This window comes from Acanthamoeba castellanii (genome assembly GCF_000313135.1).
Source record: "Acanthamoeba castellanii str. Neff unplaced genomic scaffold scf7180000084753, whole genome shotgun sequence".
NCBI classification, from domain to species: domain Eukaryota; phylum Discosea; order Longamoebia; family Acanthamoebidae; genus Acanthamoeba; species Acanthamoeba castellanii.
Window position 1 is genome coordinate 241,135 of NW_004457538.1, and position 20,988 is coordinate 262,122.

A 20,988-nucleotide genomic window follows, 5' to 3' on the forward strand; every position below is an offset into this window, starting at 1 on the left:
AGCTGGCGGAAGAGGCAAATGACAGATAAGCTCACGCCCAGAAACCATCAGGAGTAGCGAAGCGTGGGGAGCCGAACCTGCAGCATGACATGAGCGCCGGGCCAACAGCCGAGAGCCGCCACTTCGGCCGCAGAATAGGCTGCGATCGATCGATTCCGTCCATCGTGCGTCAGGTCAGCCAGACGTGCATCAAAGCTGCAGCTTATCTGCTGAAGAGAGAGGGAGACCTTTGATGATGCCATAAGCTGGCTCAGACAGAAGAATCTTGACAGCCTGATCCACTGTATCCCTCACGCTCTACACACAACACATCACAATATATATAAATATATAAAAAAAATAGTGGCAATTAGCTACGATCCGAAGAAACGGGGTGGGACGCGCGTACGGAGGAGGCGTTGGGGTGGATGAAAATGGGACAAACGCCGGACGAGCAGTCCGGCCACGCCTGCCACGGCGGATAGCCGTTGGGGCCGGGACCGATCACGCCGAGCGCGTTCAACAGGGCTCCTACATTCCATTATTCCACACGCGCCACGTCAGTACCAAAATAAAAAATATCGAGCCAGCAGCTAATAATAATAGCCCGGGGGAGGTGCCTGGTGAGATCTCGGTGCCGGTGGTATTGAGGAAGCCGTGGTCCGACGCAACGATGACGGTGCCGTTGGCGAGCAGGCCCATGCTGCCCCCACCACCAGCGATGTCAACACCCGCGATTGGCGTGATTGAAATCAAATACACACCGCGATATGAAAAAAAAAGTGTACCGGTCGAGCTTGGCGAGCATCTGGCCCAGCAGGCTGTCGATCATCTTCAGCGTCTTGATGGCCTCGTTGCTCATGTATCCGTGAGCGTGTTCCGCCCCATCCTGCACGATTCATCAGAAACAAAAAAAGAACGCCGCGGAATCGCGGGGGAGGAGCTGGTACGAGGTCGTTGAAGTGGAAAGCGAAGAGGTCGGGCGTCTTGTAGTCGAGGAACTCCATGGCGATAGCGGCTCGCTGCGGGTCCATCAGGAGACCGAACAGCGCCTGCGGGTTGGGCAGCACCTTCCTGGCAGCATACACCAACGACACACACCACACACACAACGCTCAGGCGCGATGTTTGGCCATTGCGGCTTGGTTGCGTGCGTCGAGGCGAGGAGTGAGGGCCGTACTTGATGGGTCCCTTAATGGTGTTCCAGAGCCACTTGGCCTCGTCGAGCGTGGACGGATCGTCGTCGTTGCCGGGGAACAGTGGGTCGAGAGGCGCGCCCACGGTCACTGGCCAGTCGATGCCCATCGCTGTGAGGCCTGCGCAAGCCCCAACCCCCCGTCAACCTTCGCGTGCGCGTGCGCGTGCGTGCGCGTGCGTGTGCGTGCCGAAAGCATACCGAGTTCCTGCGCGGCGTCGAAGATGGTCTTGGCAGTGATGTCCTGCAGCCAGCAGCGTCAGGAGACCAAAAACACACAACTGCTTCCTCCAGCGATATGGAGGCACGTACCTGGTAGAAGTAGTGGTTGTTTCGGTTGGCGTCAAGCGGACCGAACACGTTGTTGTTCCAGATGCCATGCTTGGCCGGATTCACGCCCGTCACCATACTAGAAACGAATGTGTACCAAGCAACGCCCAACCCGATCAGTAACATGCGCACACAACAACTACACAACTGCACAACAACACAACTACAGAACAACACCACAACACCACTCGTGCATACCTGGTGTGGGAGGGAAAGGTCACGGCGGGCCACACGGTCTGGGAGGCCGAGGCCAGGGTGCCGCCCTCGATGAGCCGGGTGAGGGTGGGCAGGCCCAGTGCCCGCGCCTGCTGCAGATAGTCCGTGCGCATGCCATCTCTTGCGAACACCCCCCCCCCCAATGTACAGTCAACAGACAGCACAGACTCTGCTGGCAGAGCCAGAGCCGGCAGAGCTGAACGAGGAAAGAAAGAAGAGGGCATTGTTTGGGGGGGAAGACGGAGGAGCGTTGGGGGTACATGGAGAAAAGGAAGACGGGACCAGGCTTGGCGGCGTACGTGCACGCCACCAGCAGGACCACGAGCAGTGCCCCAGGGCAGAGCCGTGAGCTCGTGGTGTGCAGCTGGCACATCTTAATTTTATTTATTTTCACAAAAGAAAAGAGACGAGCAAAAAAGAAAAGGACAGGCGAATACCTGCCTTTTTTCTTGGATTTGTCTGGGACGGGCAAAAAAAACAAAAAGCAAAGGGCAACATTTGTCGAATACATCAGCATCAGATGGAAACCCCCGTAGCCACCGTTCCTACCACAGAGGCTTCTGCCGCGGCTCCGGCCTCAGATGCGGCTGCCCAGGTTCCAGCTCCTGCTGCGGAACCCAAGAAGGATTGGTCCGATCTAGCTGAGGAGGAAGGTTAGACCCCGATCACAATGCTCGATTTGGATCGTGAATAGATCAAATGGAGATGGAGTAACATATTCCTCGGGTAACAGATGAGGAAAAGACGCCCATCAAGATCTCTGGCCTCGCGCCTGAGGACACCGATGCGAAGCTCGTGATCGACCAGTCGAACCCCGATTCGCCCCTCTACTCGGTTGGCTCGTTTGAGGACCTTAAGCTGCGCCCCGAGCTGCTCCAGGGCGTCTACGCCATGGGCTTCAACAAGCCCTCCAAGATCCAAGAGACCGCCCTCCCGCTCATTCTGGGCACCTACGGCCAGGCACAGAACCTCATCGCCCAGTCCCAGTCCGGCACAGGCAAGACGGCTGCCTTCTCGCTGGGCATGTTGAGCCGCGTTGACGAGTCGAAGAAGGTCACCCAGGTACAAATTCAACCACCATTCCATTTTCTTGTGATTGTTTGGGAGTAATTAACGCTCATCATGCATGACCAACATCACAGTGCCTTTGCATCTGCCCCGCACGCGAGCTCGCCCGCCAGCTCTTTGAAGTAATCACTGAAATGGGCAAGTTTACCAACATCAAGACCTTCCTTGCCGTTAAGGATGGTACGTCTACTTCTTATCTCTCCACTCCCAGCGCGAGTCACGTACTGTTCTACGCCAGACGTAGAGATAAAAAGTCCTCGCTGACGTATTGTGCCACACATACACGACACACACCACGCTCTCTTTTTACTATCAAACGCAGTGCCGAAGATGTCGCAGGGCTCCTTCCCGTACCAAATCGTCGTCGGCACGCCCGGTAAGATCACTGACTTGGTGAAGGCGAGAGTCATCAACATGCGCGAGATCAAGATCTTCGTGCTCGACGAGGCCGACGCGATGCTCGATCAGCAGGGCCTCAAGGACCAGACCATGCGCGTGCACGCGTACGTGGCCCCGCTCGTCGTGTGTGTGTGTGTGTGTGTGTGTCATGCACAACCGCAGGACATGACTAATGACACACGACCTCTTCCTGGCTGTAGAATGCTGCCGCGCCAGTGCCAGGTCCTGCTGTTCTCGGCCACCTACGACGAGGAGGTGACGGCGTTCGCGCTGAAGACCGTCCCGCAGCCGAGGACCACCATGCGCCTGGAGAAGAGCCAGCTGACCGTCGACAAGATCGCGCAGTTCTACCTGCCCTGCAAGACCGACGAAAACAAGTTCACCATCCTCTCGGACATCTACGCCTACCTCACCATCGGCCAGAGCATCATCTTCTGCCAGCGCAAGGACACGGCCGAGATGCTCGCCCGCAACATGAAGGCCGCCGGCCACACCGTGTCGCTCCTGCACGGCAACCTCGACACCAAGGAGCGCGATGCGGTCATCGACGAGTACAGGTTCGGCAAGACGCGCGTGCTGATCACGACCAACGTGCTGGCGCGCGGCATCGACATCCTCCAGATCACGCTCGTCATCAACTACGACGTGCCCGTCGACAGGACCGGCCGGGCCGACTACGCCACCTACCTCCACCGCATCGGTCGCTCCGGTCGATTCGGACGCTCGGGCATCGCCCTCAACTTCGTCTCCGACCAGCGGTCGCTCAACACCCTCAAGGACATCGAGCGCTACTTTGGCAAGTACGTAGTATTACTCTTCTTTCTTCTTCTTCTTCTTCTTCTCGGTCTCATGAGCTGACGCTGATGCTCTCTGGTTAGGCCCATTGCTGAGTTCCCGCTCGACGATCTGCCCAAGCTCGACGCCATGCTGCGCGAGCTGAGCTAAACGCCCCCCCCCATCAAATGGGCGCTGGAGGGGGCGGGAGGTCGCCCGTGGGCCAAACACACACAACCCCCTAAATTATACGGAAGAAACGAGGGCGACGAAGAAGGCTCGACCCACTTCGCAAGCATCGCTTCACGAACAGTCGTCGTGCTGCTCGCGCAACGCCCGCGCCTTCAACTTCGTTTTTCAACTTCCCACCCCACATCGCCATCATCCTCCCAGTCGAATCATCACCATCATCGTCGTCATCGGGCAAGGCCGAATTGTCACCCTCTTCACCCGAAATTACTCTCTACACCTCCTTCCTCCTCCTCCTCTTCATCTCATCACACCATCATCGTCGCGACCACCATCACACTTCGACGAAGCCGCCTCCTTTCTCGCGACGCCGAATGTCGTGGTTCGTCACCGGCCACACAACGAGCCCAGACCCGTGGTGACCTTCAAGCGCGACCACCACCTCCTCGTCGTCGTCCGACGCCGCGAAGGACCCCACACCAAATTTTCCCCAGCCTGGGACCTCGAGACCCGAATTCATTCTCTCCTTCGTTCCCGCCACGACCGATGATGCCCGTTGCATTCGTTGGTGGACCACCACCACCTGCCCACTGGCCCTCGCCCTCATCCCAGCGCCGACCCCCAATAAACCTGTTCACCCCCTCCACGCCGTCTTCTCCTTCACAGCTTGGCCAGGTCGCGCAGCCTGGCCTAGGTGGTGTCATCGGGTGCGACGCCGGCCTGGTGCGTCTTGGCTGCCACACGCTGGCCTCGTGCTGCGTCGCCGACGCCGATGCAGAGCCCGAGCAGCGTGTCGACGCTCTTGGCCGTGAGGCGGTCGTGCTTCAGCGCCGAAGTGGGCTGGCGCGCTGCGAGCGCGAGAGAGATGAGGTGATCTTGGCGAACCAGCGCTCTGCTGCGGGCTCGCCGGGGGTGCGAGCTTCGGCGGTTTTGGTGGTGTTGCGGCGCCGTTGCCGGCGAGGGCGGTGGTCTGGTCGCAGGTGCGCGGGTGGCGGTGGTGGAAAACAAGGCCTCGAAGGGCACCAGCCGGACTCGCAGCCTCTGGTGGGGCCAAGAAGTGTGAGCCGCGAGCACCGGGACGCTGGCATCGCGAGCGAAAGCTTGCCCCTTTCTTAATAAACAAAAGCGCAAGACTGCGATCTGGCTAATGGAAAGCCCTGGCGCGTGGTCGCAACAAGGGGCGACTCATAGTGATGTGGAGGTTACGGAGGCGGGGTGGAGCAGGCCGTGGCCCACGCCGCGGCGGCAGTTGTGGAAGATGAGACCGGACGATATGAAGCCGCCCTTGAGCAATACCTCGCCGCCGCGTCCTCCTGCACGCCAGCCTCGGTCGCTCCCCCAGCCCTGGACACGTCAGTCCTATTTGTTGGAATGTGCGCCGAATTTACGGGAATTGGAACAAGGATGGCACCAGACGAAAAAAAACACTCGGACAACAAGAGCCACTACACAAGACAACAAAAAAGAAGAAAGAGCTGCAGTAGATGGATGAGTCGGAGAAGAGCAGCAATGAGTTGGTGAAGGCGCTGCAGAACAAGAGGAGGCGTAGTGTATCGCTAACGAGTGGCAAGGGGCAGAAGGCACCCGCCCTCAACCCCTTCGTCAACGAAACTCGCTGCCTCACCCCCTACGAGTACTTCAAGGTTTGCCCTCAACAACACGGCAGCACAACCAACTTTTATTTTCTATTTTGAACAGACAATGCAGGAAAAAAATAATATAAAATAACAATCAAAAATAACTATAAAAACAATACGCTGGTTCGGTGTTAGCTCACAGCTTTGTGAATGGCCAGCTCGTTGTCTGCGGCGTGCTGTTGTTTCCCTTGCGGGCGCTGAGCCTTATCCTGCTTATCCTCTTCTCGTACCCGTTCGCCAAGATCGCCCTCCTCGGGCTCTCTCGCAAGGTGCTGTCGCAAGACTCGACTGCTCTTGCCAATGCACGGTCCAGCGTGGACTGACAGAGGTGTGGTGCTGATTGATTGTACGGCCGTGTGATTGTGATCGCAGGAGCTGCAGGAGCGGCCCTTGGTCGGATGGCGCAAGATGATGCTGTTGGAGCTGCGGTACACCAAATGCATTTCTATATATATATTTGCACAAGAAACCTCTCTACGCGTGTACTGACTGGCCCTTGCCACGTGCACAGCTGGGCCTGCCGACTGTTACTGCACTGTGTGGGATTCCATTGGGTCAGGACCAAAGGCCATCCTTCTTATGAGGCGCCCATCGTGGTGTGCAACCATCCTTCCATCGTCGAGCACTTCTGGTACTGCTCCCACACAGTGTGCACCACCGTGCGAGTGCCGCTACGTTTCTTTTCTTTTTTCTTATTTCTTATTTCTTTCTTGCTTTGCGTGTAGGCTGGTGCATGTTTTTAGCCCCTCGGTCGTGGCCAAGGACAGCTTGGCCAAGCTCCCTGTACTGGGCACCTTCCTCAAGGCGTTCCAGTTGATCTTTGTGAGCAGGTAGCCCTTCAACTTGCTTTCTTCTTCTTCTTCTTCTCCCAAGCCAACTCCCGTCGTGTCGGCAGGGATTCGCCCACGTCACGCAAGGATACGGCGGACACGATTCTCGCCCGGGCCAAGACCCACTGCGAGGCGAAGGGAGTCGATACGTGGCCGCAGGTGATGCTCTTCCCCGAGGGCACCAACTCCAGCTCGCGTGGCATCATCAGCTTCCGCTTGGGCGCCTTCACCCCGGGTAACAACGACACACACTCGAGAGTCTGCAGTTGCTGACGTGTGCCATTTGTGTGGCTTGCCCGTATTTGCAGGGCTGCCCATTCAGCCGGTGGTGGTTCGGTATCCGTTCAAGTACCACGACGTGTCCGCCTCGGATCCCGCACTCCCCACACTCTGGTTGCTCTTCCGCACCATGTGCCAGGTTTGTGCCGCCGCCGCACACATGACCAACGACACGCACACGACACGACACGACATGAATTGCGCGCCCCTAACAGTGCAGATCGCGATGAAATCCGCGGGAACTGCAGTTCTACAACCGCATGGAGGTGCAGTACCTGCCGGTCTACTACCCGAGCGACGAGGAGAAGAGCGACCCCAAGCTGTTCGCCAACAACGTGCGCCAGGTCATGGCCCGGGCATTGGGCGTGCCCACCACCGAACACGCCTACGAAGACGTCATGCTTCAGGGCGAGGTGCGGAGTTGGTGGGAGGGGGGAGGCTGTCTCAATGATGCGCTGACGTGGCAATGATTGGGCGCAAAAGGCGGTGAAGAAGCACTTCCCGGCGCCCATGGTGCTGCTCGAGGCCGGACGCATCCACGAGGCCTTCGATTTCGTTGACCTGTCTCGCGCCAACCTCCTCAAGTACTTCGAAAAAGTACTGCGCCCTCCTTTACTCGTTTTTCGCCTGGCCCTACTCCTACTCACCATAGCGACACACGCGGCACACGACACACACGACACACGCCCATCTCGCTCGTACAGTTCATGGAAATGGACGCCGATCACTCGGGGGAAATCACCTACCCCGAATTCGTGCAGTACGCGCCCCCCACAAACCCCTCAACCCTAGCGACCGCCGAGGGGTTGACTCAATCGGCCACAAGTGAGCGGTTGTGTTTGTGATTGCTGATGCGCACCACCACCATCGCGTACAGAGTGCTGGGGCTTCCCGATACGCCCTACACGCAGAACCTGTTCCATCTCCTCGACGTGGACGAGAGCGGCAGCATCGACTTCCGCGAGTTTATCACCGGTACGCTCACCAGCGCTAGCAATATAGGATCGATCATCTTTGATTACAGTGGACCAACAACAAACAATAGCAACGTATTCGAAACGGTTGTTAACCCGACCTCTCAACAAACGGTGGCGTTGGTGTGTGTGCCAGGGCTGGCAATGCTGGACAAGAGCACATCGGAGGAGACCCTGCGGTTCGTGTTTGACATATTCGACGTCAACAAGGACGGCAAGATCTACCGCAACCAACTCGGGTGCGTGTGCCCCCCTCCCCCCACACGCTCGTCGTGTCACGAACGCGCGCGTTGCTCACCCACACCCCAAACCCACCAATCAATCCAGGTCCATCCTGCGCACCGCCTTCCCGGCCCTCACGGAGGAACAGATCGACGATCTGTTCGCGCGAGTGGATGTCAAGGGATACGGCGCCATCACCTACGGTACCGCCTTCCCTTTTCTCTCTTTTCTCTCTCTTCTCTCTCTTCTTTCCTTGCTTGCGCCTTCCGCGCCATGTCACTCACACGCCGGCCCGGGCGCCAATGTCGCCGCCAGACGAGTTCGTGGAGTTCGCGGGCAAGAATCCAGAGTACGTGCGTCTGTTGCTCGACGTGAGGAAAGAACGGCAGAAGCAGGAGAAGCAGCAGGTTCAAGCCGCCTCCACACCACAGTCCAAGAAGAACGACTAAATATTACCCTTATCCTATCAAGACGACACACATTGAGACTCTGCTTCACCGAACCCTTGTGCAGGTCCCACAATAAACGGAAGAGCTGAATCCAGTTACCCACAAAGGCGTTGTCTGCGCAGGTTGAGGGCAGAGGTGCTCCAATGCTTCAAGTGGAGGACATCCCGACAGCCGGACCTTTACCACTCACGATGGCGAACCAGGTTCGACTCCTGGCCGCTCCAATTAATTTGACTGGGGCGGTGGTGTAACGGCAACACGCCATGGACCGGTCTGTCATCCACGCCTCCGGCAATCCCGCATAAAGATTGCCCCAAGTGAACATCTCATCAACCATGCAGAAACTGTGTTCGCTTGGGGTGCGCGGGAGGCGTGGCCCGTCCTCTCACATAGCTCCATCACCTCCTTTTTCTTTTTAACGTTGCTTGCTTGTATGATACCAGTATGTTACACGGTAACAACACAGAAAGAGTAAGTAAGCTGGGCAAAATGCACGCGTTGTTGAAAATGAAGAACGAAAACGCGGACAAAGAGGTCACCACCACCACATGGCCGTGGTGGCGAGCAGGAGCATCATCCTCATCAGCCTCGGCTGCCCTGACGGGCCGACTTACCCGGGCGCTTGCCTCCTGCTCCGCCGCCACCTCTGCTACCGCCTCGGCCTCCTCGGCCACCGCGGCCACCTCGGCCACCTCTGCTACCGCCTCTGCCCCTGCTCGCCGTTAACGTGTCGGCACGCGTTAGCCCAATGGGTGCGCAAAAGGGGGCGCGTTGCGTGTGTGTCGTGCGTCGTGTGGTGCTGAAGTGGCACTTCGCACCTGGGGGCGCCTCGCCCGAACCCGCCAGACATGTCGGCTGTCGACTCGGCGGTGTTCCGCTTGCTGCCGCGCTTCTTGCCGCCGAATCCGAACTTCTGGTCCTTGGCCTGCCTCTTGCGCGACTGGTTGGGCGCCGGCGAGTCGGCCTTGCGCTTCTTGGACACCTTGTTCTCGGCCTCATCGAGAATGCCCACGTCAAAGTCCTCGCCTGCGCCGCCGGCATCGCCGCCGCCCGACTGCTTCCGGTCCTGCCGCCACTTCTTGACGGCGTCGAGCTGGACCTTCTTGCTCTGCTGCTTCTCCTCCGTCCGCTTCCTCTGCACCTCCTTGCCGTACTTCTTGATCTCTCGCTGCTTGCGCTTCTCCACCGACGCCTCGAGCTGCGTCTTCTCGGCCAGCAGCTTGGCTCGCACCTACACATCCGATGTGAACCACAACCGCACACGCACACGCACATCCGCAGTTTAGCTTCGCACGCAAGGCCTCAAGGTGCGACAAGCAATGACGGCGAGCTGACCTTCTGCATGTGTTCGTCGCTCTTGAGCATCTCGGCAAAGAAGTCATCGGGTCGGCGCCACACGAAGCCCTGCTCCTCGAACGCCTCGATGGCTCGGCCCACAGACTGCATCGCCTGCGCATAACTGAAGAGAGCAGATAAATGTTAGTTTTAATTGATTTTAATTCTCTTTTTGTTTATTCGATTATATTTCTAAATTGCAACGGAAAATGAACCACGATTTGAGTAGAATCGGCGATTTGTGAAAATTGCGAGAGAAACGTACAAGGCAGCCTCACGAGCGAGATCGTCGTTGACAGACGCCATGGTGATGCGATCGGGGGTGATGATCTCGAGGCGTTCGAGCCAGGGCAGGGAACGGCCGCTGCCAAGCACGATGTCCTCGTATCGGCTCATCAGGCCATCGACGTCGTTGATTTGCGGGGGACCCTCCTCCCGAGCCGGTGTGCCGTCCTCTCCCTCCTCTCCATTTTCTTCCGCGACCATCTCCTCTTCCACTACTTCTTGCTCCTCATCTTCTTGGATCTCCTCCTCGACCACCTTTTTGGACGGCTCCGGCACAGCGCCGGCGGGTGCCCTTTGTCGCTTCTTCTTGATCATGGACATGCTGAATTAAATAATAAAAATGAGCTGCGAACGCAGATGAGAGATGAAGAGACAAGCCTTCGATCGGAGCCCGGGCACAGCTGTGCTGTTTTGTCCGGCAAACTTTCCTTTTCTTCTTTTTTTCGTCGAGGCCAGGAAAATGTGAAAGAAAAAGGGCTGGAAATGAAAAACGTGTCACCCTTTGCGCCACTCGTTGTTCGGTGCCTTGCCAAGTGAGTCGGCCAGGCTTGGTTGCGCGCACGCAGTCGAGATGAATCCCGCTGCTTCCACGAGCGGTGCAACGCCTGGTGGCCCTGGCATGCCTCCTGGAGGTCCACAAGACTGGAAGACCAAGATTTCCATGGAGGATCGTCGTCGCCTCATCCAGAAAATGTACGCACATTCCTCGCCCCCCCCCAAGCCTCTTCAGTCTTGGGCACTTCATTTTGTAAAGAGCCTGCCATCTCTCGCTGCTCGTTTTTTATTTTCATTTGTATTTTTATTTTGCATTCTCGTTCGCCTTGCTCTCCACCGTGTTGCCGGTTCTCACTACACGTTGCGTGGTGGTGGTGGTGGTGACAACCCCGTAGTGTGGGCGTGCTGCGGGAATGCGTGACAGAGGGCTCGAACACGGACGATGCCAGCCAAGCGCGCCTCACCTCGCTGGCTGCGCGATTCGAGGACAACGTATACCGGTCCGCCAAGACGAACGAGGAGTACTTCCACCAGATCGCCAACAAGATGTACAACCTCAAACGCAAGAAGGCCGTGCCCGGCGGCGACCTCGCCAAGGCGGGCGCCAGCGCCGCTGCACCGCCGCCGCAAGGCGTGCCCATCGGTCGGCCCACTGCACGTACGGACTCTGTGCTGCGCAGACCCACCACACGCCTTAGAGATCGTTTGCGTTATGACCGGCTGATGATTGTGTGTTGTGTGTGTGGACACGCGTACAGCCAACCAGCAGCCGGGGGCGATCGGGGGCCAGGCTGGAGCGGGACACATGCGACCCGCCGGCCCGTCGATGGGCATGCCTGGCGTCCAGCCGGGCGCTGGGCCTGGCGGCGGCATGGCCAACCCGCATGGCGCCATGGCCGCGGGACCCGTCGGAGTGCCGGGCAACGCTGGCGTGCCAGCCAAGGTACGCGCACTTTCCAGAACGCATTCTTGGCGCCAGCCTCTACACGTGGAGTGCTGACGTCGGACCGGCCGATCAACTAATCAATCGACCAATCGGGTGCGCGGCAAGCAGCCGCCGGGGATGCAGGCTGGTGCGGGGGCGCCCATGGGCATGAAGCCCGCCGGCGGAGTGGTCAACCAGGCGCATCGCCCCGCTCACATGGTACTGCCACCACCACCGCACGTGTTTCCTTCTCTCGCGTGTGCTCATCCGATGATGGTGGTGGTCACCCCCACGATAAATAGGCCGGTCCTAACCAGGCCCAGCAGCACGCAATGATGCAGCAGCAGCAGCAGCAGCAACAACAACAACAACAACAACAAATGCAGCAACAGCAGCAACAACAGCAGATACAGCAGCAGCAGCAACAAATGCAGCAGCAGCAGCAACACCTTCAACAGCAGCAGCAACAACAGCAACAGATGCAACAGCAGCAGCAGCACCTGCAGCAGCAGATGCAGCAGCAGCAGATCCAGCAACAACGGCAGGAACTACAGCAGCAACAACTGCAGCAGCAGCAACAAATGCAGCAAATTCAACAGCAGCAGCAACAGCAGCAGCAACTCCAACAGCAGCAACTCCAACAGCAGCAGCAGCAGCAGCACCAACAACAATTGCAGCAGCAGCAGCACCACAGCAGCAGCAAAAGCAGCAGCACCTCCAGCAGCAGCAGCTTCAAGACAAGAGCGAACTGGAGAGGGCCTACTGGGACAAGGTCAAGCTCATGCAGAACTACATCCGGCCCATGTCCACCATGCTCCGACAGATCGAGCGACTGCTGGAGAACTACGCCGGCGACAAGGCCAAGCAGGTTCGCCCCTTCCCCCGCTCCGCCCCAGTCTCTTATGCTTCGTCTCCCCCCCCCTCCGCTGATGTTTGTTTGCTCGGCCGTGCGTGTGTCGTGCGTGTTGTGTCGGGCTTGGCTGGTGAGCAGGAAAATCTGAAGGCCATCAACAAGAAGATGGTGTGCATCTACAAGCTGCTCCACCAGCAGACGTCGCAGCCGCCCAACCTGCAGCAGTCCCTCGAAGTCCTCGACGCCGCCGAGCGCCAGATCAAGCACTGGCTCCAGCAGCTCCAGATCAAGGACGCCAAGCCCGCACAGGTAACCTACTCACACAGCCAAACCCACACGCACTCGCCCGCCGTGGTTGACCCGTGTGTGTGTGTGGTGTGTGGTGTGTGTCGTGTGGTGTGTCGTGTGTGATTTGTGAAGCCGCAGCAGCCACAGCAGCCACAGCAGCCGCCGCAGCCGCAACAGAATGCCGTGGCACAGCCCCAGCAGCCGGGCGCGTCATGGAACCCGCAGCAGGCCGCCTGGCAGCAGCAGCAGCAACAGCAGCAAATGCACCCCGGCCAGACCCAATCGCCGCCCGCCATGCACCCACAAGTCGTACGCGCACGCCTGCCCGGGCCGTGCTCGCGCCCCCATACTCACCTTCTTCGTTCTTCTCCTTCGTTCTTCTTCGTTCTTCTGCAGGCGGCCGGGTTCGCCCTCGGACCGGGCGGACCTGGGCAGGCCAAGCCGCTGTCGCCAGCGGTGCGCACGACGCCCAGCCCGCCGTCCATCACCACCCCGCCCGCCGGTGTTGCCAAGCAACCGTTGCCCCACGCCACCGCCGAGTCCTCGGCCGCGCCGTCCGCTGCAGCCCCGCTCCCACGTACCGCCCCAATCTGCCCCAATGGCTTACATATCTGGGCCTGCTGACCCGCCGGTGGTGGTGGCTGGTGGCTGGTGGTGGTGCAGCGATGGCCAAGCCGCAGAAGAGCACCTTCCAGCGCTTCGTGGAGACGGTGAAGGCCATGGACTCGGCTTCGCCGCAGGTGCTCCAGCAGGCGGCCCACGCCTTCTCCACCTCCCTCGAGCACGTCACGCGCGGCTCCTGCCCCGCCTCGCTCTTTGGTACTATTCTCTACTCCCCCCCCCCTCCTCCCTCCCTCCAATTTGTGCTTTTATGTGCCCTGCCTGACACGTCATCTCTCGTCTACAGAGGCCAACCTGCCCGACGTCGCGGAGGACGCCGCCAGCGGCCCCTTTTGGTTCCGTACGTTACACACCACACACTCACACGCACGGCACACACGACACACACACACGACACACACAGAGAAGAGGGGGGATGTGCCGCGTGGCTCTGGCTGACTTTCGGGTGCTCTTTGTCGCGTGTTCGCACTTAGTGGAGGACGGCGATGCAAAGCTGCAACGCGCCGCCAAGCGAAGAAGGGTGCAGGGAGGCGGCTCGGAGAAGAGCGAATTCCCTGTTCTGCTCACTTCCCACGAGTGACTGGTTCCCATCAATCTGCGTGCATGTACATACCACCACGATGGTTACTTTGTTGTTATTTCCTCTGCACCAACACCGCCGGTTGATGGTAATGAGTGTTGGGTACTGTCACGCACACAGACACTACTGGTCGTGGACCCTGATGTGGGTTGTGGGTGAAGGACGTTCTGCGTCTTATTCATACCATGATCAGCTTGGGCAATGTTCTTTCTCTATTATAATTCACAATTATTGTCTTGCGTGGTGCGTGGTGTGCTCCCAACTTGAGGCCTTTCAACCGCGCTTGGCGACGCCGCCCTTGGACGAGGGCAGGTACTTCTTCTGCTCCTCGAGCTCGGTCTCCATCCACCAGATGGCGCCGAGGGGCGAGCCGGGCTTGGCCTTGACCTCCTCGAGATAGGCCTCGGCCTCCTCCACCTTCTGGCGCGCGTCGTCGAGCGCGGCCTCGGCGGCGCGGGTGGCGGCCTCGAAGGGGGCGCGCGCCTTCTCGGCGCGCTTGAGCGCGGCCTCGAGCGTGATCTTGGCCTTGCGCAGCGGCAGCGGGTCCTCGGCCAGGTGCTGCGCCAGCTCGGCCTTGGCCTTGTTCTGCTGCACGATGCCGCCCTCCGTGCTCTTGCGCTGCAGCTCGGCCGTGCGGCTGTCGCGCGCCGACTCCTGCGCGTTGACGTCGGCCAGCGCCGCGTCCACCTCCTCCTGCGCCGCCTTGAACGGCGCCTCCTGCAGGCGCGCATAGGCCGCCTGCTTCTCCGACTCCTTGAATGCGGCAGTCACACCGTCGAGGAGGGCCTGCGCCTTGTTCAGCTCGGCACTGTTGTCACCTGCACATAGAACGCCACCACCAGCCAACCCACATTTTATTAATAAGTTTATACTTACATATCATTAATCATTTTCATACTATTTTGTGTTGTGAAGCAGAAAAGAGCGAAGGGGGAGGTACCGGCCGAGTTGACGAGGACGTGCCAGTCGACTTCGTAGCGCCAGAGGATGTAGTGGGTGAGGGGCACGGCCTTGGGCCGCTCGGTCTGGCCGATGGCGCCGGTCTTCCTCAGCCGCTCGCGCAGGGCCACCACCGTGAGGGTCTCGCCGATCTGTTCGAGGAACCGGTGCGCGTTGAGCTCGTCGAGGGCCGTGCCCTCGGCGTGGCGCTGGGCGTCGAGGTCGGCGCAGAGCTGGACGTGCTTCCACAGCTTCTCGGCCTCGGCCTGGAACTGGTCCCAGAAGGCGTTGAGGAACCACACGGCCTGCTCCTTGTAGGTGCGATTGCACAGGTCGGCCAAGCGCTCGAGATCGTTGGAACCAGCCAGTTTGCCCGCCATGGTTGTGTTTTGATTTGTGTGGAATTGAGATTTGTGGTGTGGGGGCAGAGGTGCCTCTGTTGTTGTCTAATTAGGTGGATGACGTGGATGTCGGCACGTGGGCCTGATTGGACGTCGGAGCAACCCAGAAAGAAGGTCCAGGGCGACAAGAAGAGGCCTTTTAATTTGATTTGTTGTTGTGGCCACGACAACAAAGTGAAAGCATCTAAACCTGCTCCACTCCACAAACAGAAGAGATGTCGATCAAGCTGAGCGGTTCGAATGACTCGGAGAAGTTGGCCTCGCTCTGCCAGCAGACCTACAAGAACCAGGCCATCTGGTTCCTCAACGCCTTCTGGGACCAGTTCCAGGCCGAGGCTCCCAAGCTCTGGAAGATCGTCGGTCAGTGCGCTGACCTCGATGCCCAGCGCCACGGCGATGGTGCGCCTCCCCCCACTGCATCAACTTCGCTCTTTTCTTCGTTTTCGTTCTTCCCCCCCCCGGCAACTAAACCTAACTTGTCCGGCGTTTCCGTCGGACGACAGGCAACGGTCTGGACGAGGTGCAGGCCCACCGTCTCCTCGAGCTTCTCGGCGAGACCCTCACGGTGGTGGCCCTGCGCGAGCGGCTGAGGAAGACCGGCGCCATCGGCAGACCGAGCGACCCAAGACCGTGCCCCTCACCCACTACATCTTGTGGCGCTACGAAGTCGACTGGCACGTCCTCGTCAACACTACCGGTACACACTCGCCCATTCATGGCTCCTCGTTTAAACTGCATGCATAGTGAGGGCTCACCCGATTGGTTGCAATGGCATGCATGACACATCGCAGGCGACAACAGCGAGGAGATCGCCAAGGCGCAGCAGCTGCTCGACCAGGTGTCGGCCGCCTTCCAGGAGGCGGACCGCCAGGCGCAGCTCTCGCGCCAGGCCGAGGCCCACGCCAAGTCCGAGGAGGCCCAGGCCATCAGCAAGGAGAACTACGCCCGCGAGCAGGAGGCGCCGTTCAAGGCGGCGCAGGAGGAGGTGGACGCGGCGCTGGCCGACGTCAACGCGCAGGAGTCGGCGCGCGACAGCCGCACGGCCGAGCTGCAGCGCAAGAGCACGGAGGGCGGCATCGTGCAGCAGAACAAGGCCAAGGCCGAGCTGGCGCAGCACCTGGCCGAGGACCCGCTGCCGCTGCGCAAGGCCAAGATCACGCTCGAGGCCGCGCTCAAGCGCGCCGAGAAGGCACGCGCCCCCTTCGAGGCCGCCACCCAGGCCGCCGTCGCCGCGCGCCAGGCTGCCGAGCAGGCGAGGCGCGAAGCCGAAGTGGCGCGCCAAGCCGCCGAGGCCGCGCTCGACGACGCGCGTCAGAAGGTGGAGGAGGCCGAGGCCTACCTGGCCGAGGTCAAGGCCAAGCCCGGCTCGCCCCTCGGCGCCATCTGGTGGATGGAGACCGAGCTCGAGGAGCAGAAGAAGTACCTGCCCTCGTCCAAGGGCGGCGTCGCCAAGCGCGGATAAGTGCTGTGGGCGCTAGGATGTGCGCTGAGTATGGCGCGAATGTAGAGTAAAGACAAACACATCACTTGTTATGCGCCGCCTCATGTGTGTACACGAGCAGTACCTGGTGTGTGGTCACCATGCCTCCGCTTCATCGTCGTCGGAGATGCGCCAGCATTCGCTCGTTTCTTCTACTTCGGCCGTGTGGTGCTCCAGAGCGCACAGCTCCTGCAACAGGCTCTCCTCCGTGTAGCCAGCCTCTTCTCGGTCTCTAGGTCGGCACTCGCCTGGTGGATCTGTTGTCATGGCTGTAGTTGCGGACGGCGGTGGTGATGAGGGCGGTGGCGGTTCTCTTCTTCGTTTGCTCATCCACCCGCCGCTGGTCGCCAAGGCTGGCGTGTTCTTCCGATCTGTCGTTGCGCTTTTCTCCCGCTCGCCCTCCGCTCCTCCGTTCCTGGTCATTTCGGCCGCAGGTCCCCCATCAACGTTGGCCAGGCGTTTCTCTTGCACTTCCGCTTCCGCATCTTCTTCTTTCTCTTCGTCGTCCTCTGCGGGCACCTTGCGCCGGGCTACATGGTGTCGTTCCTCCGTGGCCGCCGCCGCTCGTATGCCTGGGTCGCTCAGCGCCCTCCTGGTCGGTCGCGTGCGTGGCGATCCCTGGAGCTGTCGCGCTGGTTCGGGCGCCGCCGGGACTGGTCGCTGTTGTTTGCTCCTAGGGCGGGGTCGCACCGGCGGCGATCCGTCAAGTGGTCGCTTCCGCGAGTTGGGGCGATCGAGAGCGGCCATGATAAAGTCCTCGCAGAAGTCCGGCTCCGTGGTCGTGGCCGTGGTTCGCTTGAGCGCGGTGGTGAGCCGTCGGTTCTTCACCACCCTCCGTTTCGGCTCCGGCGGCTGGTCGTCATATTCAGCCTCGCGGGCCAGGGCTACGAGCGACGACGCCGACAGGTGCCGGTGCAGGGTGGTGGTGGTTGTCGTTGTGGTGGTCACGGGTGGCCGTAGGCGGCAGGCCGCCGATGATGGGTCCGCAGCTCCGCTAGCGGAGGCCGCACCGCCCACGTTCGTCAGACACGACGAAGTGAGTCTCTTCAGCGCCACCGCCGAGCACTCGGTCAGCGGGACCAGCCCGCGCGGCTGCAAGAACGACACGAACACCTCCAGCTCCTCGAACGACGAGTGTATCGAGTAGAGCACGTGCTGAATGTGCGCACAAATGGTCACAGGTGACAGGCACCACGTCAGCACTGCGCACACTGTCCACGCGCGACGTCGTGGAGCCCAATCAGCGCATTGAGGGGCGCGGGAGTAGGGCTGGGTACCCAGATCCCGTGGGCGTAGCAGGGCCTGGTCTGGTAGAGTGCGGGGTTGCCCCGCCCGTTTCCCTGCTGCCCGAACCACTGGGTGGACTGTAAAAGAGGGTTCGGGAGGTCAGATCAGACGCAAAGCGATCCGATTTGCGGTTACGGCGGTGGGGGCTGGAGGGGGAGATGCGTACGGGACGAATGTAGAGGGCATCGGGCTCGAGGAGAACCTCGGTCCGGTTGGTGTAGCGCTGGTTCTTGAGGAGGTGGAATCTAGACTCGAGCGGATCGGCAGCGAAGATCTTGGCCCTCTTGAGCTCGGGGACGCACTTGAAGGACTCCCGCAGCTTTTCATCTTCGACGAAGATCTGCATGCACAATCCCACCGCCGCGCAAGCGTTGAGACCCCAGGGGGTACTCAGGCGAGGCGTGGAGTACTACTCATGGCCCTTGTGTGTGCGTGTGTGTACCTTAGTCTTGAACTTTTCTGCCACGGCGACCAGCACGTCTTGCGTGCCCAGCATCTCGCATTCGAGGTACACCTGGCAAAAGAGGCAGAAGAAGGGGGTTCAGCTGCCCAGGGCCTACCCTCGATCAGCCAGGAAAGTTGGTTGATGGCCGCACCTGGACGTTGTGGGGCTGCGAGGAAATGATCTGGAGGACTTGAGCTATGGCCTGCTCCTGGAGTGTGCGGGTCAGGCTCCGCCAACGCTGGCCCACGTTGGCCCGCAAAGGGGAAGTGGCAGCGGTGGTACCTTGGGCGGGAAGGCAGACCAAAAGGGTGAGCAGAACGTGGTATCGATGAACAGCTTGTCGACCATGCCCTGCGCCCGCTTGATGACGGGACACGACAGCATGCCGCGGTTGAATCTAAAGTCCCCTGCAGCCGAACAACACGGGCGCATGTGAGTGGTGTGTGCTCAGCCCATGAAACCTCGGCCGAGCAGCGACGCGTACCGGTGTGGAAGTAGACCCCGAACGCACCCTCGAAGAGGAACATGACCGAGCCGGGGCAATGGCCAGCGTCCGTCAGCCACACCTTGACCTCCGCTGAGTAGTGCAACCAATCATGCTACTCAGAACAAAGAGCAGAGGGTGGAAGGCGTGTCGCACTTGCCAGGAGATCAGGTGTGGAGGTCGTGCCAGGAGGGCTGCTGCCCGTGTGTCGCAGGTCGGGGAGTCGAAGGTGGTGAGGCCCACCGAGTGCCAGTACGTGGACGAGGCCGGCCTCGACCAAAGCCGGAAACTTGTGCCCCAGCAGCCGACCAGTGGTCTCGCTGCAGTAGAGCGGACCTCCCTTCCAACCTTTGCTCAGCCCAGCGTAGTGGTCTACGGGGGGGGGACAGGGGGACACGTGTCAGTGGACAACCCCCAAGGCCATTCAAAGCTCGATTTGCGCCCAGATGAGGCGCTAAAAATCGTGTAGTACCTGCGTGGAAATGGGTGAGGAAGTAGGCCGCAGCGCCACGAACCTTAAAGCAGTCCACGGCCAAGCGCGTATTGGGCAGTACAACCCCCGTGGCGACTCCTACCGCTTGCGCCCTCTCCTCCTCATCCTCCATCTTGTGGATCTCGGGAGTATATCTATTTCCAGTAAAAAATTCGGTGTCCTGCCGTCGGCAGAACCGAAAAGAGGAAGCGGCCTTTCAGAGTTGGTGAAGAGGAGTGCGACGGCCGTGGTCGGCGTCGACCTGCAGGTCGACCTCGAGGTCAAGGTCGTCGATCTCTGCGGGGAGTTCGATGATGTCGGACGATTGCGGGATGCACAGACGCGATTCGAGCCAGCGGAAGAAGAGCGAGACCAGGAGCGCCGCGGAGAGGACCCAGAGCAGGTGCTTGTAGATCATGTGGGAGTAGGCGAAGTGGACCGCGTGCATGCCGTTCATGTTGTGGCCGATCTCCTCCTTGTTGGCCTGGATGAAGAGCGAGACGGCCATCTCCCACCACCACACGCCGTTGAAGAAGAGCGCGAAGGCGGTGATCAGCGGGAAGACCGTCTCGTAGCTCTTCTGGTTGGTGTAGGCCGGATGGATGCCCACCAGCGTCTCCTGCGCGGCGTCCGAGCGCGAGCGCACCAGCTTTCGGCAGCAGCAGCGGAGCAAGTCGGGAATGCCGAGGAGGTAGAAGCTGCTCGACAGCTGGCGACCGCTCTGGCGATATGCGACGGACAGGTCGTTCACCTTGGTGTGGTGCTCGCTGCCCAGGTGGAGATTGACGAGATACTCGGCCGAGCGCGAGACGCCGTACAAGAAGAACAAAAAGGCTGTCACCTGCGAAACAAAGGTGAGCAATGAGCACAGTTTACGAAAGAGGGGAAAAAAGGGCACCTGGTGGCTGAAGGTCAGCAACTCGTCGGGCTGAGGATGAGCGGTGAAGTACAGGGCGATGAAGCACAGGCCAGCAGGCAGTGCCAAACCCCAGCCGGGTGCTGCACACGCCACATGGAACCGAATGAGCGAACAATGAGCACTAATTCTGATTGCTGTACCGGGGGCTGTGAGGGTACCCTTTAGAACTTTGTACTGGTGGAGGAGGGTGAGGAGGCCAGCCATACTCACCATGGAGGTGATGTGGATGTGGTCTTGGTGTGATTCTCGCACGTTGAAGATCTCATGATTCACGATAACGCCGTCCAGGTACTCCAAGAACGCTCCCAGCGCTCTACACAACCCAAATTAGGATGGAGTTGGAAGTGGCCTGGAAGTTAAAGAGGGGGCGTAAATGTATACCCATAAAAGGCAAAGCCGAATGCCTCGAAAGTGATCCAAAACTGTGAAGTCCGCAGCTTGCGGAGGAATGAAACGTCGCTGGCCCGGAGGAAGTGCACAACGCCCAGCATGAGCATCATGGTGCCTGTGCCCAGCCCCTCAACGTCACTTCAAAGTGACGGGGGGGGGCGAGCAAATACAAGAAAGTACCTGGGAAGGCATGCCCGCGAAAGTTGCCCATTACTCTGAGGATGGGAGAGGTGAAGTTGGGTGAGGTT

At 59.8% G+C, this 20,988-nt stretch overlaps 8 protein-coding genes and 1 pseudogene across 8 annotated transcripts; 4 read left to right on the forward strand and 5 right to left on the reverse strand.

Annotated features, from left to right (window-relative positions):
- Positions 1–47: 47 nt before the first annotated feature.
- ACA1_199480 (type I phosphodiesterase/nucleotide pyrophosphatase) lies at positions 48–2,093 on the reverse strand (the record flags this gene model as incomplete). The annotated part of the gene is made up of 11 exons (XM_004341710.1): positions 48–139; positions 228–297; positions 389–510; positions 600–682; positions 768–868; positions 930–1,053; positions 1,160–1,295; positions 1,376–1,418; positions 1,487–1,583; positions 1,703–1,840; positions 1,981–2,093. 11 exons carry the CDS (start codon positions 2,091–2,093, stop codon positions 48–50), a joined length of 1,119 nt encoding a protein of 372 aa, XP_004341758.1.
- A 147-nt stretch (positions 2,094–2,240) lies between these two features.
- Positions 2,241–4,132, forward strand: ACA1_199490 (ATPdependent RNA helicase DBP5, putative; the record flags this gene model as incomplete). Its single annotated transcript, XM_004341711.1, has 6 exons — positions 2,241–2,373; positions 2,454–2,782; positions 2,863–2,968; positions 3,111–3,291; positions 3,388–3,987; positions 4,066–4,132. The coding sequence occupies 6 exons, from the start codon at positions 2,241–2,243 to the stop codon at positions 4,130–4,132; spliced, it is 1,416 nt and encodes a 471-aa protein (XP_004341759.1).
- Positions 4,133–5,634: 1,502 nt separating this feature from the next.
- ACA1_199500 (1acylglycerophosphocholine O-acyltransferase 1, putative) lies at positions 5,635–8,541 on the forward strand (the record flags this gene model as incomplete). Its single annotated transcript, XM_004341712.1, has 14 exons — positions 5,635–5,783; positions 5,930–6,056; positions 6,160–6,215; positions 6,347–6,418; positions 6,513–6,599; positions 6,683–6,852; positions 6,926–7,035; positions 7,145–7,309; positions 7,380–7,493; positions 7,601–7,656; positions 7,774–7,871; positions 8,007–8,109; positions 8,198–8,295; positions 8,408–8,541. The coding sequence occupies 14 exons, from the start codon at positions 5,635–5,637 to the stop codon at positions 8,539–8,541; spliced, it is 1,539 nt and encodes a 512-aa protein (XP_004341760.1).
- Positions 8,542–9,076: 535 nt separating this feature from the next.
- Positions 9,077–10,482, reverse strand: ACA1_199510 (annotated as a pseudogene).
- A 252-nt stretch (positions 10,483–10,734) lies between these two features.
- Positions 10,735–13,923, forward strand: ACA1_199520 (uncharacterized protein; the record flags this gene model as incomplete). Its single annotated transcript, XM_004341713.1, has 11 exons — positions 10,735–10,854; positions 11,052–11,314; positions 11,415–11,599; positions 11,711–11,800; positions 11,989–12,449; positions 12,573–12,743; positions 12,864–13,031; positions 13,119–13,299; positions 13,386–13,541; positions 13,630–13,683; positions 13,817–13,923. Coding segments are annotated over 11 exons (1,956 nt in total), but the record flags the coding sequence as incomplete, so codon positions are not given.
- Positions 13,924–14,196: 273 nt separating this feature from the next.
- ACA1_199530 (TolAlike protein) lies at positions 14,197–15,242 on the reverse strand (the record flags this gene model as incomplete). The annotated part of the gene is made up of 2 exons (XM_004341714.1): positions 14,197–14,741; positions 14,864–15,242. 2 exons carry the CDS (start codon positions 15,240–15,242, stop codon positions 14,197–14,199), a joined length of 924 nt encoding a protein of 307 aa, XP_004341762.1.
- Positions 15,243–15,478: 236 nt separating this feature from the next.
- ACA1_199540 (TolAlike protein) lies at positions 15,479–16,725 on the forward strand (the record flags this gene model as incomplete). The annotated part of the gene is made up of 4 exons (XM_004341715.1): positions 15,479–15,662; positions 15,767–15,831; positions 15,855–15,960; positions 16,055–16,725. The coding sequence occupies 4 exons, from the start codon at positions 15,479–15,481 to the stop codon at positions 16,723–16,725; spliced, it is 1,026 nt and encodes a 341-aa protein (XP_004341763.1).
- Positions 16,726–16,839: 114 nt separating this feature from the next.
- On the reverse strand, positions 16,840–19,564 carry ACA1_199550 (DNA cross-link repair protein, putative; the record flags this gene model as incomplete). Its single annotated transcript, XM_004341716.1, has 9 exons — positions 16,840–17,898; positions 18,021–18,107; positions 18,197–18,370; positions 18,473–18,544; positions 18,627–18,713; positions 18,758–18,882; positions 18,960–19,074; positions 19,216–19,331; positions 19,432–19,564. 9 exons carry the CDS (start codon positions 19,562–19,564, stop codon positions 16,840–16,842), a joined length of 1,968 nt encoding a protein of 655 aa, XP_004341764.1.
- Positions 19,565–19,648: 84 nt separating this feature from the next.
- On the reverse strand, positions 19,649–20,951 carry ACA1_199560 (uncharacterized protein; the record flags this gene model as incomplete). Its single annotated transcript, XM_004341717.1, has 5 exons — positions 19,649–20,272; positions 20,330–20,430; positions 20,509–20,663; positions 20,732–20,855; positions 20,921–20,951. 5 exons carry the CDS (start codon positions 20,949–20,951, stop codon positions 19,649–19,651), a joined length of 1,035 nt encoding a protein of 344 aa, XP_004341765.1.
- Between the last annotated feature and the right edge of the window lie 37 nt (positions 20,952–20,988).